The sequence below is a fragment of the Passer montanus genome, unplaced genomic scaffold, assembly GCF_014805655.1.
Source record: "Passer montanus isolate IOZ18808 unplaced genomic scaffold, ASM1480565v1 scaffold112, whole genome shotgun sequence".
Classification (NCBI taxonomy): Eukaryota; Metazoa; Chordata; class Aves; order Passeriformes; family Passeridae; genus Passer; species Passer montanus.
The window spans coordinates 903873-921069 of record NW_024357836.1 but is presented as its reverse complement, the minus strand read 5'-3'; the positions used below and the strand labels follow the sequence as shown (position 1 = coordinate 921069).

At 38.3% G+C, this 17197-nt stretch overlaps 1 protein-coding gene across 3 annotated transcripts in view; it reads left to right on the top strand.

Annotated features, from left to right (window-relative positions):
* EPS15L1 (epidermal growth factor receptor pathway substrate 15 like 1) overlaps positions 1-17197 on the top strand; it is a 47474-nt gene that overhangs the window by 8763 nt on the left and 21514 nt on the right. For 2 of the 3 annotated variants that reach the window (XM_039733577.1, XM_039733594.1), the window contains exons 8-23: positions 1004-1063; positions 1380-1616; positions 2343-2500; positions 2957-3113; positions 3841-3903; positions 5390-5475; positions 5835-5907; positions 6423-6584; positions 7420-7617; positions 7872-8036; positions 9943-10069; positions 10182-10232; positions 10615-10751; positions 11771-11831; positions 12189-12271; positions 13749-13881. In XM_039733577.1, the coding sequence (XP_039589511.1) occupies positions 1004-1063; positions 1380-1616; positions 2343-2500; positions 2957-3113; positions 3841-3903; positions 5390-5475; positions 5835-5907; positions 6423-6584; positions 7420-7617; positions 7872-8036; positions 9943-10069; positions 10182-10232; positions 10615-10751; positions 11771-11831; positions 12189-12271; positions 13749-13881 (1951 nt within the window). The remainder of the gene's footprint in view (positions 1-1003; positions 1064-1379; positions 1617-2342; positions 2501-2956; positions 3114-3840; positions 3904-5389; positions 5476-5834; positions 5908-6422; positions 6585-7419; positions 7618-7871; positions 8037-9942; positions 10070-10181; positions 10233-10614; positions 10752-11770; positions 11832-12188; positions 12272-13748; positions 13882-17197) is intronic. The other variant, XM_039733585.1, reaches the window with a different exon arrangement.

The following is a 17197-nucleotide window of genomic DNA, read 5'->3' as shown; positions in this document are numbered from 1 at the left end:
TTACAAGGGAAGCAGACCTTAAAGTATTTTTCTGCCCCCATTAGAAACAGGTTCTTTAATGCTTTGCATATTGATATTTCTGAGTACATTCTGTGTCAGAGTTCTATCTGCATTACATACTTTTATCTCTTCAGGAAGAAGTGCCTCTTGCTCTGTATTATCTGCAAAATATAAGTATGATTTGTTTTAATTCTGTACTTGAGTATTGTGAAGTCTTAAAAGGCTTCAGATTTTATCTCATCATTGTCACAATAGAAATTCAGGAAGCTTTTGCCTCTTCCAGAAAAGTTTGTGGACAAGATAAGGCACTGAGGAAATGGACCAAGGACTAATTAAATTTGTCAAGGGTCCAGTGAAAAAGCAGAGTTCTCACAACTGAGCCTCAAGTCTTGGCTTTTTGTGGGCTCCACTGTCCCCAGGTCATATTGATGATTAAACAGTGTTGGAGTTCACAAAGTTTTGTATCTCTCTGAGTATCTTCTGCAAGTTTCATCGACTGTGCCTCACCTAATAATGAACTAAAGTTGATAAATGCTTAAATTCTCTCCAACAGGAAATTCAGGGGCCAGAGGGAGCTGCACATAATTTTAGTTTTTAGTAGAAAACCCTAATCATCTAGGAATGGCATAGGAATTAGAGATGTATTGAATTTTCTGTTGAACTTTCTTGTGAGGAATTTGAATGACCTGCTAGCCCACACCCTCTGGGCAGTTCTGAAAGCCACCTCTGAATGTTTTTATTCAGCTTGATGACTCTCTAATTGCATCATAGAAAGATGAAAAACCTGCCTGAGTTGCAGCCAGAATTTGTTAGAGCCAGTGTTGATCCATGTGGCCAGAAAACTCTAATCCAGTCTGTTTCATCAGAGAATTTTTAGATAGGTAGTATAATTAATATGATCTTCACCAAAATCTATGAGGAGTCTTTAGAGGTCATGTTAATACAATAAATATATAAAGTGTAACTTGGTCTGCAAATCATTTTTTAATCTTAATTGCTGTAGGTCTGGGATCTCAGTGATATTGATAAAGATGGTCACCTGGACAAGGATGAATTTGCTGTGGTAGGTTGTTTTAAATTCTCAAATAATGGTCTAGTCTGTCAGAGCTCATTTCTTTCTCAAGAGCTTTGCAGCTTTCTGTGCTACACTCAACTGTTCCAATCTAAATTGTTCACTTGGAGCTATTAAATGACCTTCCTCAAGTCCATCTTGCCCGTGTCAAGATTAAACTTGTTGGAATTACATCCAAAATTAATTGCTCTAGTTTACATTTCTAGTCTTACTGTCTTTGTTTTACTAATATGTAAATGACTGACACAGGAAGATCTTCTGCTTTTTCTAATAATTGTGAATGTTATGTGACCTTTTTGCCTTTCAGGCAATGCATTTGGTTTATAGAGCTCTTGAGAAAGAGTCAGTTCCTTCACAATTGCCCCCTTCTCTCATACCACCTTCTAAAAGAAAGAAGACATCAGTCTTTCCTGGTGCAGTTCCTGTTCTCCCTGCAAGTCCTCCCCCAAAAGACAGCCTCCGTTCTACCCCTTCCCACGGCAGTGTCACCAGTCTGAACAGCATAGGGAGCTTGTCTCCCAAGCACAGTGTCAAACCAGCACAGGTACATGTCTTTCTTTCTTATTTTTGTAGATCTGTGTATTTGTAAGCTGTGGGAAAAAATAAATGAGACATTTTTTTATTTCTGCCTCGTGTTTGGGTGATTTGGGTGGAGAGGGTGAAATGAGACAAGCATAGGGAGCTTGTCTCCCAAGCACAGTGTCAAACCAGCACAGGTACATGTCTTTCTTTCTTATTTTTGTAGATCTGTGTATTTGTAAGCTGTGGGAAAAAATAAATGAGACATTTTTTTATTTCTGCCTCGTGTTTGGGTGATTTGGGTGGAGAGGGTGAAATGAGAATGGTGAGACTTGGAAGAATATTGGATGAATTTTAAGCAGTGACCACGAGGTAGCAAAACTTAGGGGGAATTTTCACTTTATGTAGAAAGTGGAACCATAGAAAGGTTTTGTTTGTGTATCTGCTTTAATACCAAAGAAATCATTAATCTACTTCTAAATCTCCTGCTATTAGCATGAGGACTTTATATGCCTAATTGGGTCTGTATTTCCAAAGAATTAATGCTTTCAACTGCTGAATAGCTGTTTATCAGTGCTTTTATTCAGATAAAAAGTGTGAAGTTAAAACATGCAGTGAAAATACTTCTTTACTAGTCAGACTGGAGTATGCAAGACGTTCAGCACATCCAGCCCTGGATAATGTCATATATACTGAGTGTGTTCATAAGGACTATTTCTGTTCTTTTGAAATGCCAACCTTTGTTTTGCAGCCAGCTGTTAATTGGGTGGTACCAGTGTCTGAAAAAGTGAGATACGATGAAATTTTCTTGAAAACAGACACAGACATGGATGGGTTTGTGAGTGGCCAAGAAGTAAAGGACATTTTTATGCATTCAGGTCTATCTCAGAATCTCCTAGCACATATATGGTAAGAATTCCATACTCGCTGCATTTTTGTAACTTGCTGATCTGGGAGCTCAGATTCGGAATGTGATCCTAACATTAAAAAAACCACCAGAAACAAACAAAAAAATCCCTACTTCTTTGACTTGTCCACATACTGCAATATGTGGACTATATGGAAAATTAAGGGAGAAATAAATACTCCCTTTGCTTTTCTGAGAGTGGGGGCAATAGGTCAGTCTGTGAATTGTGATTTTCTTTTGAAGTTCTAGTGCTCTAAATATTTTCTCAGACTAGCACTACTCTGTTCAGATTACTATGTGTAATAAAATACTGCACTGTTTGTGGAACTCTGACTAGAATAATAAGCTCTGATGAGGAAGAACCAAAAAGAAATTACACGTGTATATTATGTATATTTCAGGCTTTTTAGTAGAGCAGAAATAAGATTTTCTCGTTTGTGTGATCTGTTTTTTGTCAGGTCTTTGGCAGACACGAGACAGATGGGAAAGCTCAGCAAAGACCAGTTTGCACTTGCCATGTATCTCATTCAGCAGAAGGTCAGCAAAGGGATTGATCCTCCACAAGTGTTAACTCCAGATATGATCCCTCCCTCAGACAGAAACACACCCATCCAGGTAAGTCTGTTTGTTGTGGATAACACTGAACTTATGTGCTTTAAAAGTAATGGGCTTTGAGAGTGAGTTTTGTGTGGCTTTTTTTTTTAGTATTATGATAAAGAATTGCCAATATTTTTTCTTATCTCCTCTTACAAAATTCTTTTAATGTTTGAAAACACAGCTAACTTTTTAACCGCCAAGACAGTAAGTAAAGAAAAATGCAGTAAAATATTCCATAAACCAAGGAGTAATAATGCTGGAAAAAATCTAGTATAAAGAATAATCCTTTGTCATACAGAAGATTCAGGGAACTTGTAACAGCAAATATTAAAAGCTGGTTGAGCATCATGTCCCTGACTCTGATCAGCACCATATTCCTCCCATGGAAACACAACATTTTTTAATGGCTAAAGGAGGAGTGATGACTTCCTGGTTTCTGGGATTCATCCTTTGTAGCAGTCCCCAGTCCTGTATCCATCACTGCTGACACCACTTTGCTGGAGATCTGATCCTTGCTGACCCTGCTTTGTTCCTTTCCTCGACAGCATGTCAGTGCATTTCTGAAACTGAATTGAAGAAATACTTCTGTCATGTCACTGCATTCACCTTTTCTATAACTTATACTGTGTTTTTCTTTACTTGTATTTGCTTTCCCTAACCAGAAACCTTTGGAACTCTAAATACATTTTAATTATTGCTGTTGCTACAGTCCTCCTATGGTTTTTCCTATATCCTTTTCCTGTAGACTCTGTCAGGTTACTTGACCCCTGTAGGAACTGAGATCTCAGCACTAACAGAAATGCGGCGGGTGAGTAATTGCAGTGTCTGAAGGAATGCACATTTCTAGTATATGCTGTTTGTAACTGCAAAAAAGTCTTTATTTCTACACCTTCTGCTGCCTTTGCTCTTGAGTTCTGTGCCCCTTGCTCTTGGTGTGGTGATAATGTCACAGCAATGTGAAGTGCCCAGTGCTGGCTGCCAGCCTGGTGATGTATTGATCTGCCAGGAGTTTCCTGGGACAGGCAGCTCAGTGCTGTTGAAAATTACTGCTGGACTAGTTCTCTGCAGTTGTGAGCAGTAAATACATCTTGGTGTGAGAGCTTTAAGCTCCCTGCTATTTTCAGTTAATTGATATTTTTTTCCATGTGGTATGTGTTTAGCTGAGCATAAGATAAAATAAACTGTATGCTACTGTGAGCTTGGTTAAGTGACTCTTATCCTAAGCAGTGCAGCAGCTCATTTTAATTTATTTCATAGTCATATTGGGTGACATGGCTGTGATCCTGTCCAGCATTCAGTACAGGTCTCCTAGCAAGTCTGTATCTGGCCTGACAGCATAGAAGTGATTTTTGATTTGCTACCTTGATGAATTTGTCTGTATTGTTGTTGTTATTTGTGATTATTTAATGGCATATTACCAAAAAAATGATCCCCCAAAAGTGAGTGCTTAATTAAATTATTTAAATTGTATGTTCATCTATTGTTCCCACAAAAATGTCACATCTTACTCTGCTGATCTTGGCTTGTTGGTTGGGTTCTTGTTTGTTTTGTAATGTTTAATAAAGCCAAGCTTTCTGTGGTTATCACAGCAGCCTCAAAGTGGGTGAAGCAGGCAAACTCTGCATTCTTCTTTTTGAAATGCTATATAAAAATTGTAGGTCTCCTGGTCTGTCAGACTAGCAGTGAGTTCAGTGCTGCAGTTTTTGCTCAGTTGTGGTGCACTTTTTTTCAAAGAGCAATCCTTTTATAGTAACAATAACAGCCAGTTTTGTACCTAATGCTCACATCCATTCTTAATTTATCCAGAAGACAGGGGATGCCCTGTGGATCTGCCCTGATCTCTGCTGGAATGAATGTAGAAACAACCTACAGGAAATGGGGTATAATTGCAGAAATTGCCATTGATTTGTGGCAGGGCTCTAGAATACTGGAATTACAATCTGGCTTCATTAAGTCCCCTGTAAATTTTACTATTGACTGTAGCAGAACTGAGTTTTAGGTTTTGAATTTTAATTCTACCAATTCTGCAATTTTCTTGTAGGCATTGTGCCTGTTCTTTCATTGCTGTGTGTTCAGCTGTCCTGTCTGTTAAACAGGCATGTTAAAAATACTCCTCATGGCTAGAATTGTGTGGCATTTTCCTTGCTTGTTACAGAATAATTTGATGTCTCTTATGGAATTTTTGCAAATGCAAATAATGAGGATTTTGTATCCCACCTCTGTCCTCAGCCTTTGTTAAAGGAAGAGCTTCTGTTACTAATTGATATTTTAATAGATTGTTTCTTTCTTAACAGGACAGTGCAAGCTCTGTTGGATCAGGAGAATTTACAGGGGTGAAGGAGCTGGATGATATTAGTCAAGAAATTGCACAGCTGCAGAGGTAATAGTTGTGGACTGTTAACAATGTCTTGGTGTAGAATAACTAACTCTGTAGTACTGACGTGTCAGTTTATTTTCTCTTAGTCATTTTGTCATTGTTTGTTGCTGTAATTGGTGATGAATTTCTCAGCGGTACCCTACAGGTCTATCAGGTGATTTCAGAAGATTGCTGATGGGCACAGATGGCATTTTTCAAAGAATAATTGATACCTATGCACTTTTTCTCCTTTAAAGAATACATGAGAATACAGGCTGGCATTTTTGTCTGCATGGTGTTTCCAGAATAATATTTAATTGATTTTTGCATGTGTGCTGTGTTATTCAACTAATCACAAATACATGTTGTTGTTTATCTGACAGAGAAAAATATTCTCTGGAGCAGGATATTAGGGAAAAGGAAGAATCAATCAGACAGAAAACCAATGAAGTTCAGGTAAAAACTATTTCTTATCAGTAGTTTTCATGTTAATCTAAGTAATATGTGGCAATTTAGCATTTTTTTCTGTTCTATCATTCTTTCTGTCATTCTTTCTTGGGATTTTCCCTCTAACTGGCAGAAAAGGATTACTTTTACTGTTCTCCATCAAAAGTGTTTTCATCTGGTGCTGGCTAATATAAGCATAGTATGTGTGAATAGTTGGGTTGTCTTTCTTATTAGTGTTTAACTAACATGTAATTTAGGAAATCAGTGTTTGCAGAGATTGGTTTTGATAATTAGGATAACTCAATGCAATGTGCTCTGTGTCACTGTCCCTTTTCCTTCTTGTGAGCAGTGATTTATTTCCTGATGTCTTACACAAGTTCCTGCAGACACAAAATAGGCCAGTGCAGGGTGTAGCCTATATGGTATAGAAAATATTCTGAATTTTGCTCAGTTCTTTGTCTGTGGCTGATGCTTCCTTAAGACAACAGCTAAATACGAGTTACAAGTTGTGGAATTTTCTTCAGGAGCTGCAAAATGATTTAGATAGGGAAACGAGTAACTTGCAAGAGCTGGAGGCTCAAAAACAAGATGCCCAAGACCGCCTGGATGAGATGGATCAGCAGAAAGCCAAACTGAAAGATATGCTGAATGATGTGAGGCAGAAATGCCAGGAAGAAACACAGGTGGTAAGTGGATGTTAATTTTGGACCAGCTCAAGAGTAAAATGTCTTCTGTTGAGGGAAATTCTATTTACTTAATGAATAAACTTTATTTTTTTGCCATAAATAGCAATTTTTACACAAATACAGAGGTCTAAGAAAGGATTTTGCCATCCTTTATACCTTCCATAAAGGTCATAAAAGAAGGGTTGAACCTGATGATCTCCAGGGGTCCCTTTCTATAGGAATTGTTGCTCTGAGAGTATACTAAACATTTATTCAGCCTGATAGGGCTGTTGAAAATCAGTAGTCCTAACCCATGAGACAGTCCATGGCAGTGGGGCTGGTTTTGATCACTCTGAATGTCATCAGGATTGAGTTTTCAGGTGGATGCAATTGCCAGTGGAAATAGGATGTTACCTTAAGTTAGAAACTTCCTGTGTAAGGAAGTCACAGAAGAAAGTGTATAAGGAAGGTTATAAGCAACTCTGTAATTTTAATTCTTAAAATCAACATCAAACTACTTGATAAATGTTTGAATTGGGACCAAGTTCTGAAGGTGAACACCTAGGAAACAAAACTAAAAAAAAAAAAAAGGTAATCAAGCTTTTGATTACCTTTATAAGTAGTGGGGTATTTCTCTGATTTAAAATAATATTTCTAGGTTTTATTGAATGTGCTTTTATCAAGGATTTTGTGTAACAGCAGAAGCAGCATGCATTTCTTCATATTAAGTTCTAAAGATTTTCCTTAGTAGTTGATAGGTTGCTGTACCACTTTTGATTACTTACTGTAAATTCACCATTTAATAAATCCCATTTATTCCAAATTTCTCTCTGACTTTTCTATCGTGTTGTTTCAGATTTCATCACTAAAAATGCAGATTCAGTCTCAGGAATCAGATTTAAAATTACAGGAAGATGACCTTAACAGAGCAAAAGCAGAGCTGAATCGCCTGCAGCAGGAAGAGACTCAGCTAGAGCAGAGTATCCAGGCTGGGAAAGTGCAGCTTGAAACAATAATCAAATCTTTAAAATCAACCCAGGAAGAAATAAACCAGGTATTCACTGCACTTTATACAATTTTTTGCTTCTTGAAATGAATTGAAAAATGATTTGTCAGAATGGAAGAAGTCCTGGTTGGTGAAATAAGCCTTTTTGTTGGGTGTGCAGTAGGGAAATTCCTGGTTTGAGTCAGGAAGCATTCAATTTAATAAAATGCAAAATGCAGCTGTCAGGCACCAGTGTTTAAGGAGACTGTAAAAATGACAGTGCTCGTGAGTGTGGAACATGCTAAAGCATTTTTCCTTCTCAGGCAAGAAGTAAACTGTCTCAGCTGCAAGAGAGCCATCAGGAAATGAATAAGAGCATTGAAGAATACAATGAAGCCCTCAATGGCATCCATGGTGGGAGTCTGACAAATTTAGCAGACATGAGTGAAGGCCTTGGGCAGACAGAAAGAAGCAATTATGGAGCTATGGTAAAAAAACCACTGTTATTTAATATCTTTTACACTAATGAAGCTTCTGACTTGCACCTTATCTGAAGTATTGTTTAGCTGGTATTTGGCACGTGGTGGTGTGGATTTGTAACCTGTCACATGTTCACTCTCAGGACAGAGGTGGGGCTTTATTTCCAGTTTAATGTTTCATTTTTTCTTGCATTTTTTCTTCTCCAGTTTACCAAAGTGAAACCTTCTTTTGCTGAAAATTTTCCTTTATCATGCATTTCCTTCTTATTTCCAAAAGAAGCTCTACAAATTTCTGCTTTACATTGAGCTATATTTATTACATATCTCATGTTCCCTTTCTGAAAGGATGGTTCTCTTTTACTTAAATAATTTCAGCATCATCTTTCTCATTTATTGTGTTTTTATTTAATTAGCGTTTTTTCCCAAATCATAAAATCTTTCAAGTTCTTAAACATTTTTCAAGTCAGTTTCTTTTGGGTATCTAATGTTGATTTGGGTATTAAATATTCCTCTAAAACACAAGAATTTTCTTTTGTTTTTAAGCTTGTTTCTTGTCTTAAATATGACAAGATAAAAGTTGCATACTTGCTTGATTCTGCTTGCACATCTATGTTGGCCCTTCCTCATTATGGAAACATGTTGACTGTTGTAAGCACAGTATTTGCTATGGGTTTAGTATGAAATGGAATATATAATGTGTTAGTAAATATTTACCAGGCATTGCTGCCTTTATGCAGTACTTTACACTTGCTCTGTAAAAACAAACTGCACAAAAGAACAGTGTAGGTAAAAAAGAACATTGAGAAACATGTACTAAAGGTCTTAAAATACTTTAGTGCTTAATTTCTGTGCTTGCATAAATATATTTAATTTCCAGTGAAAACTTCCAGATGTTTTCTTGCAAAACCTAGGAGTCACTTACTGGCATAAAACACCAGTCTATGTTCATAGCAATTTTTTAAACCATTGTGCCACTTTCCTGTTTCTCAATTCTTCCTTCCTCTTCCTTCTCTCCCCACCTCCCTCCTGCTGTTCTGAGAAGTATTAATGAGGATGTTTTCATTTGCATCTTGTAAAGGGATGAAAGGAATCCTGCCTCTTTCTGCTGTTGGGGGCAGTGTAGGTGGGTGGTTGTTTCTGGGTATTCCTGATGCTGGGATGGCTCCCCTTGTCCCTGGAATTCTGCTGTGCAGCTGCTCTCTGCCCTTGGGGTTTCATCAGAGACCTCCAAACAAGACCCAAGCCAGGGGTATCATTCAATGAAGGTCATGAAGAGGTTCCATAACTTCAGTTTGCTGCTTGTTCATGCAGGGGGTTTTCTGCAACTTGCCAAACGTAGATTTGGCCTCTGCTGAGAAAGCTCTTGTCATCAAAATGTTGGGGTGACTCTTCTGCACAAAGTGCTTTATCATGGGAAATCAGCATTTGGAGCTTTAAGCTCAAAGATGAGTTAAGAAGCAGTCTGGTATCTGACTACTCAGTAGTAATTTGTTGTATTTGTAGTCTACAGATTATTTTTGTAGCCTTTCTTTTTAAGTAAGTGTCTTACTTGCAGCTGAGCTATAATGGCAAAGAATTTTTTGATAGCATGATGTTTGGGGTTGGTTTACTTTTGTTATTTAAGTATTTGAGAGATGAATGTATTAGTATGGGCAACAGTTTGACATTTAATTGCTATTTGTATTATTTGTACTGTTATCTTTTGTTGTGCTGTGTAGCCTTGGAGTACACATTTCCTTCTGCTGTGTAATAACTTCTACTTAGAAGTCACATATTCAGTAAGTTCTTTAGGAAGTAATTTTAAAGACTGTTAAACAGGAACCAAGATAGCATGCAATTTCTACTTAATGGGTAACTGGGCATTTTTATTTTTATCATGACAAGCTGTTGTGATGTTTCTCCTCTTAATTTTTAGGATGATCCGTTTAAGAACAAAGCCTTGATGTTTACCAATAATACACAAGAATTGCATACAGACCCATTCCAGTCAGAAGATCCTTTCAAATCTGATCCATTTAAGGGAGCAGACCCCTTCAAAGGCAGTAAGTGACAAGTGCTTATCTAGGACCTTGAAGATCAATGTTGAGTAAATGATATTTTCACAAACTTACCTTGTTAAATAGATAAAACAACTTGTTTTTCTCTTTTGCATAGGTGACCCATTCCAGCATGATCCTTTTGCAGAGCAGCCCCCTGCTCCAGCAGGTAATAGCCCTTTTTAATGGCAGGAGAGATGTATAAACAATTTGTAGCCTGACACAAAGATTTACAAACACAAAGGAAGCATAAAGGTTTCCCTGGCTTCAGATTTTTGCTTTGCATGTGGGACCATGGAAACCCAACAGGGTGTGCATTCAGAATCAATATGTTTAATGAGAAGTGTGTAACTCTTTATTAAGTCTGAAAGCTTCATATAACATGTTCAAACTTAGTAAATACCCTCTGTAGAGAGATCTCTGGAAGTCTATCAGATTTGTCAAAACATTGTGTAAGAAAAATTGAATCATTGAGTGTGAGGTCAAATATAGAATGTTCCTTACAGACATACTAGTGCTACATTGTATTTACCTTCTCATGCTCCTTCTAGATCCCTTTGGAGGAGATCCCTTTAAGGAAAGTGACCCATTTCGTAGTTCTGCCCCTGAGGATTTCTTCAAGAAACAGGTGAAGAGTGACCCATTTACCTCAGATCCATTCAGAAAAACCCCCACTTTGCCCTCAAAGGTCAGTAATTTTTAAATCTACACTTAATAGATTTCTTTTCTATTGACAGGCTTATTGTCTGAAAGCTAAAAGGAGTCAAATAACACAAAATACTTTTTCCTAACTGATGAAATATCATTAATTGTATTCTTAAAATGTAGCTATGGATTGTTTAGGCAGTCAGCAGTGTTCTCTCTGGTTCCATGATTACCTTCATGGTGATTGTACCTTGTTCTTTCAGGTGCTTCTTTTTCCTCTCTGTTGGGAATTTCAAAGCAGCAGCACCCACTCATTCCCACCATTCCCTCCATCCCATAGATTTCTGCAGTCACATAGGGAATGAGAGGGAGGAACTCTGGCTAAAGGATGCCTGAGCCCTCAGCAGACTCTGGAGCCAGCACAGGGGAGGGACTGCACAGAACACATTTGTTATAGCCATACTTGCACTTCTGAGCTGTCCTGATGTCCATGTGTGTGCTTGTTTGGGGGGGAGTATGAATTTTTTGGTTTTGTTTTTATTAGTATTTTCCTCATTCTTGTGCAATTCATTGAGTGTTGCTACCCAAGACCAATTTCAGACTGTGGGAAGTTAGTTTGTCTTGCAGTATAGGATTGTACTTAAATAAAAGCTGACTTGTCAAACTGAAGAGCAGCTATAAAAACAATCTGTTTAAAAAGAAGCAGTATACAGACTCTGAATTATTATTAATATAAATGCATGACCCAAATATTCTGTCTGTTGCTTAAACACAAAACACTTCTGGGTGTATTTTCATGTTTTGCCCTGGTAACTAATGTTGCATATATTTCAGTGGGATGCACTTCTCACTTGTACCTATTAGTGCACTTGGCTATCAACAGCCAAATGCACTAAAAATGTAAATTTCATCTAATCAGTTGATTTTATCCTGCTCTGTCCACTGAATAGAGTTGTCTGAAACTGGAAACTGTTTGTCTTAAAGCAAGAGATTTTAATAGGCATGAAATGGTAAGTGCACAGTCCAGCAGAAAAATAATTATGTATATTTGTTCTTATTTAGCCTGACCCTTTTGAAAGCACTGATCCTTTTACGTCTTCCAGTATCTCTTCAAAAGGTCCAGGTAAGAAATAAACATTTTATAATGAGGTATCTTTTTTTATGAAAGAAGAATCAAATATAAGAGTTGAGAATAAAGAGTCTCGTGAACCATTGGCAAAAAGCTTCATGGTCTTGTTACAAGTCATGAAGGCTGTCTGTGTAGCACCATATATGTCACTGTTTTCTTCTCATATTTCCCCTCCAAATGCTAGAAAACCTGTTGTTTTGTGGAATTCTCTTTGAACATCTCCTCACAGGTCAAAATGCAGGTGTGTTTTAATCACCTGCCTAGTTTTGTGCTTCATTGGCACCACCAAGCGTTCCTTGTAATTCTCAAGTATTATTCAAAATAACTTTTTTTTCTGCATATCTGCTCCAGATCCATTTGGAACACTGGATCCATTTGGAAGTGGTGCCTTCAGTGGCGGTGAAGGATTTGCAGACTTCAGTCAGATGTCAAAGGTAAAAGTTAAAAGGAAAGCAACTGTCCTTTTAAAATGTATGTACAGACACTTTCTAAAAGAGTGTAATATGATTGTAACTTTTTAGCTGACTGTCTGGTTTTGTTCATTTTTTCCCAGTCAGCCTCACCAGCTATATAGCAAAGAATTTTCCAACCATGTCAGATATGGCAAAGTATTACTAAGGCTGGTAGATGCAGTAGGGATAAATAAATTTTTCACAAATATTTTCAATTACCAGATCAGGAGAATAAGTTAACTTCTAGTTTTAACTTGTAAGAAGAGGCAGTTGTTGCAGATACTAATATATTTCAGTGTCCAGCCTTTGTCTAAGTCCTGGAATTTCCTTCTTGATTACTTCATGATAAGTAACCTGACTTGTTTCTAAGCTTACCATAAAATCCTTAAGGTTGGATAAGGCCTCTAAGACTGAGGCTGACTTTTGACAAAATACTATGCTACCAAATAAATGTAACCTAGCCTTACTTGGCTCTTAAGAGTCAGTCATTCTCTCCCATGTTTTAAGTGTGCAATTTCTGCTCATTTTAAATAGCAGATGAAGAAAAAGGTTCAGGACACACATGAAAAAAATGGATAATTGGAAAGGTCTTGGTCTGCTTTCCTGAGGTGGAGTTTGGAATTGAGTTAACTCAGTGCCCAACTCCTTACACGAGTTCTACAGTGACACTTGAACACTGTGGAGTAAATGTTAACAATAAAATAGGTTATCATTTCACTTTGATTACATTTCTTGGTGATTTTTTCCTCCACTAACTTTTACTGTTTTGGGGAGGGTTTTAGCTCTCCACTAGATGGCAACAGCCTTTACCAGTAGACATGGCTGGCTTGAGGTAGAAATTTTAGCAAAGGTTTGAATGCAATTTTAATATTTTTCACAAAATTCCTCTTTCTTCATTTCACAATGATAGATTTCCCTGCATGGCATAATACTTGTGTGTTTCTTAAGCAGTAGGAGAGTCCTTTAGAAAAGCTGTCTGAATAGAGGAAGATTTAAAGACATGCTTTTGGACATTCCCTAAGGTTTTGACTAAAAAGTCAAATACCTATGTGTAACTTCAGAAAAGTTTGGAATGAAGTTATCCCTTCTGCATTGTTTTTCCAGGTTCTGTGGTGGTTCTGTTTATTAGAGTGAAGGTCAGGCTGTGGTATGACTGTTCATTGCCAAATAGTAAAAAGTAGTTTTACTTCCTTTTATTTCCTCATCAACTTTTTTTTTTTTGCTAGGACTAAAAGTTCTAGATGTGCTTAAATGATTAAGAGCATAAGGTCTTTGAATGTTTATGGGATCTTAGCACCTCTGTCATTGGGCATTAGCCTCCTACACCACTGACAATTCTGTACATCTGCCCTCAGGTTTTGAAGTTAATGCTTTTCCTTGACTTAACCTGTAGCTTCATCACACCACAGGTATTCTCCAGTGTACTTACATCCCTTTTCTTTTCTTTTTTCTCGTGTAGTCAGTAGCTTCAGACCCCTTTGCCTCCTCTTTTGGAGGGGCAGGATTCACAGATGACCCTTTCAAAAGCAAATCAGACACACCAGCATTACCACCCAAGAAAAATGTCCCTCCACGACCCAAGCCACCCAGTGGTAAGGAGGTTTTCTTCTTTTCAAAGCTGCTTCTTTCAATTTACAGTGTATTGCTGGGTATAAGAGCAAGCTGACAGTCTACTGTGTCTTATATTTCAACCATGGAGGAAGATGTGAAGTTATTGGTAAATTGACAAAGTTATCAGTAAACCAGACTGAAACTCTTCAAATTGGAAAACAGATTATGAGAGAGTGTTATTACAGATCTATAAAATCACACGTGGCAGGAAAAAACAGGGGGGAAAACCCTGTATTTTCTAAGTAGGCAACATATAAGATTAGTAAATGGCATCTTTAAAGTAAATAGTAATTTGTATGGTAATCTAAATTCAGGATTTATTTCTATGTTTGCCAGAGAATATGGTGAATGCAAAAAAGTTCAAATAGTCTTAAAAAAACTTCTAGATAATTCTCAGAAGAAACAGAGACAATGGGGTGTCCCAAAAGCCAAAATACTGGCTCCAGCTCCTTTGTAGCTGAGTAGCAAGGCAGCATGACTGTGGCTGCATCTTTATCTTGTTTTGATCTTCTTCCTGAGGCATCTGCCACTAGGTACTAACAAGATCAGGGTGCACAGTTAGACCTGTCCTGATCTGGCTGTCCAGGCAGGATCATTCTTGCATTTGCACATTAATGTGTAAATTCAACAGAAAACACTTTCTGAATAGATACGATTTTGTTCCTGCTTCAAGTCCATTATTTATGGAAATCTGGGAGATATATAAATCTCATGAATTGAAAAGAAGATCCCTCTTAGTGGAGCTTCAATTTCTGTTCTCCCTGGAGTTGTTTTCAAGATATTCAGCTACCAGTGAAACTGTTTAAAGAACTGAAGCCATGTAGTTTCAAGTCTCCTTTTAACAACAATGGCACAGTTCAGTTGATATCAAGAGGGAACTTTCAGTTGGCTCAAAAAAACAATAGAAATGCTGCTTATGGATAGGCACAGAATTTTGCACTAAGCACATTGATCATCATGTATTTATATATCCACAGACAGTATTAGGGAACAAAAAGAACAGAGCCATGATTAATGTCTCCTGCAGTGTGTGCAGTCTCTGCCTTTCTGCTGGTGCATTTTGGAGCAGAGCAGGCAGCCTGTTTGTGACAGGTATTGTTGATCTGGCTGGTTTTGCAAACCACTTATTCTAGAACAAACTCCTTGGATAATGTGAAAAGTGCTTGCTTATTATCAAGGTATCCTTAATGTCATTACCCATCCCATAAATTGATCCAAGATATGAAAGATACCATTTCACACGTAGACTTACAAGCAGACCATTGCAGCAATATTAGTTTGTTCCTGTTGCTGTGATTTTATTGCTTAAGAGATGATGGTGCACCCCAAAACCCTAAAAGCAACAAATGAGAGGATTTTTGTTGGTGAGTATGGACACAAAGTTGTCAGGAAATACTCTAGGATTGTGGACAAGCCTTTGAAGCAATTTTTCCTATGCTTGCTTTGTGTATTTTCTGCTATTTTCTACTACTCTACTAATGAGTTTTCAGTAATTAAAAAAAAACCCCACATAATATGTCATGTTGACAAATAGCAGTCAGTAGGACAGGCATGAATAAAAGGAGAAATAGAAACACTGAAGGGCATCTTATTTCACATTGTGAATGATGTTACTTTTCTTTACTTGGTTTTCAAGGAAAGAATGCAAGTGGCCATCTTTCAAAAAATATCTACATAAAATATTTTAGAGTTCATAGGGCCTCTATAAAGTTGGACAATTCCAATGAATACTAGATATACCCATGTAATCTCTTGTTAAAAACATGATTACTCTTAGCAAATGCAGTGTCATAGTAGCAGGGAAAGGTGAGTACTGACTCACCTACATGAGGCTTTTTGGGTTTCTGTGTCCTCATTCCCTCTTTTGTACATATTGAGGAATTTGGGGAATATTCAGCTGTACTAACATGTTTTTAATTTAGGCATGTGCACTCAGCCTTTAATCAGTTGGTTAAAAATGGTTGAAGTGTGCCTCTTCCCCCCTTCTAGGGAGATAGAGCGCGGAACCTCACAAATATTCTACCAAAAGCAAATGTTGTTATGATAAAATAGGCTGAGGAGGAAACAACAGGGGTTTTTTTTAAAGCAAATGTGCCTCATGTGTTTATGCAGTTTTACTCCTCCCTTCCTTCCACAACTAAGGCAATCTTCAGTGGTTACTTAAAGCATGAGAAATTATATAGTAATATAGTGTGATTGTAGCAAGAGATACAGGCAGAAAATGTGTGTTAGGATGGGCTCAGCAAACAAACAACAGGCAAGAAGCTTCCGTTGTTTCCTACCTTTCTTATTGGTCTCTTAATTAAAAAACAAGTAAGTGATAAAGATCTTGCTGAAGGGTGAATAAATGCTAATTATTACCAGACAATTTGTAATTTGCCTTTCTGTTCCATGCTCATACTCTTTTTAGTAAAACCGTTCTTTCTGTTGGGGGGGGGTTAATATTGAAAAACACTTTTGTGGTTTGGTTGCATTTTGGTAGGCAGGTGCAAAAGCTCTAAAAGGAAACTTTACTTGTCCTCAAACCTCTGCACTCAAGTAGAAAATATAAATACGTTTGCAGAGCATTGGAAGCTGATTTCCAAGGCTTTTGATAGTGGAAACTCAAAAGGATCCCAGCAGGGATTGTTCTTGATTAGCCCTGATTTGGTGCTTTTCTTCATGTGAAGCTTTTGCATGTGACATGCCAACACTGTGTGATGTCCCACTGAGGGATTGCACAGTGTCCTGGACCAAAGTGTGCCACAGTTCTCACCTTGCCCATGGCTCTCTGTTTTGTCAGATAAATGAGGAGTTTGGCATTGAGTCTCATTCCTTCATGAAAACAAAGAGCAAACAGAGCAAACCCTTGCAGCTGAGCACAGGAGCAGGGAAACACTTAAACTCATGGCATGTCCTGAGTTCAAAGGGACCCATGAGGACCATGGAGCCAAACTGCTGGCCCTGCACAGGATGCCCCAACAGTCTCACCCTCTGAAAGGCTGAAAGCATTGTCTGAGCACTTCTTGAGCTCTGACAGCCTTTGGGCTGTGCCCCCTGCCCTGGGCAGCCTGGGCAGTGCCAGCACCCTCGGGGGCAAGAGCCTTGCCCTGAGCTCCATGCCAAGCCCTGGCACAGCTCCAGCCCTTGGTGGGCTCCTGGCCCTGTCCCAGAGCAGAGCTCAGCCCCTGCCCCTCTGCCTGCCCTGGGCAGGAGCTGCAGCCCCCAGGAGCCTCCCCTCAGTCTCCTGAGCTCCAGCTGAACGAGCCAAGGGCCCTCAGCCGCTCCTCAGAGCCTTCCCCAGCTCCGTGTCCCTCC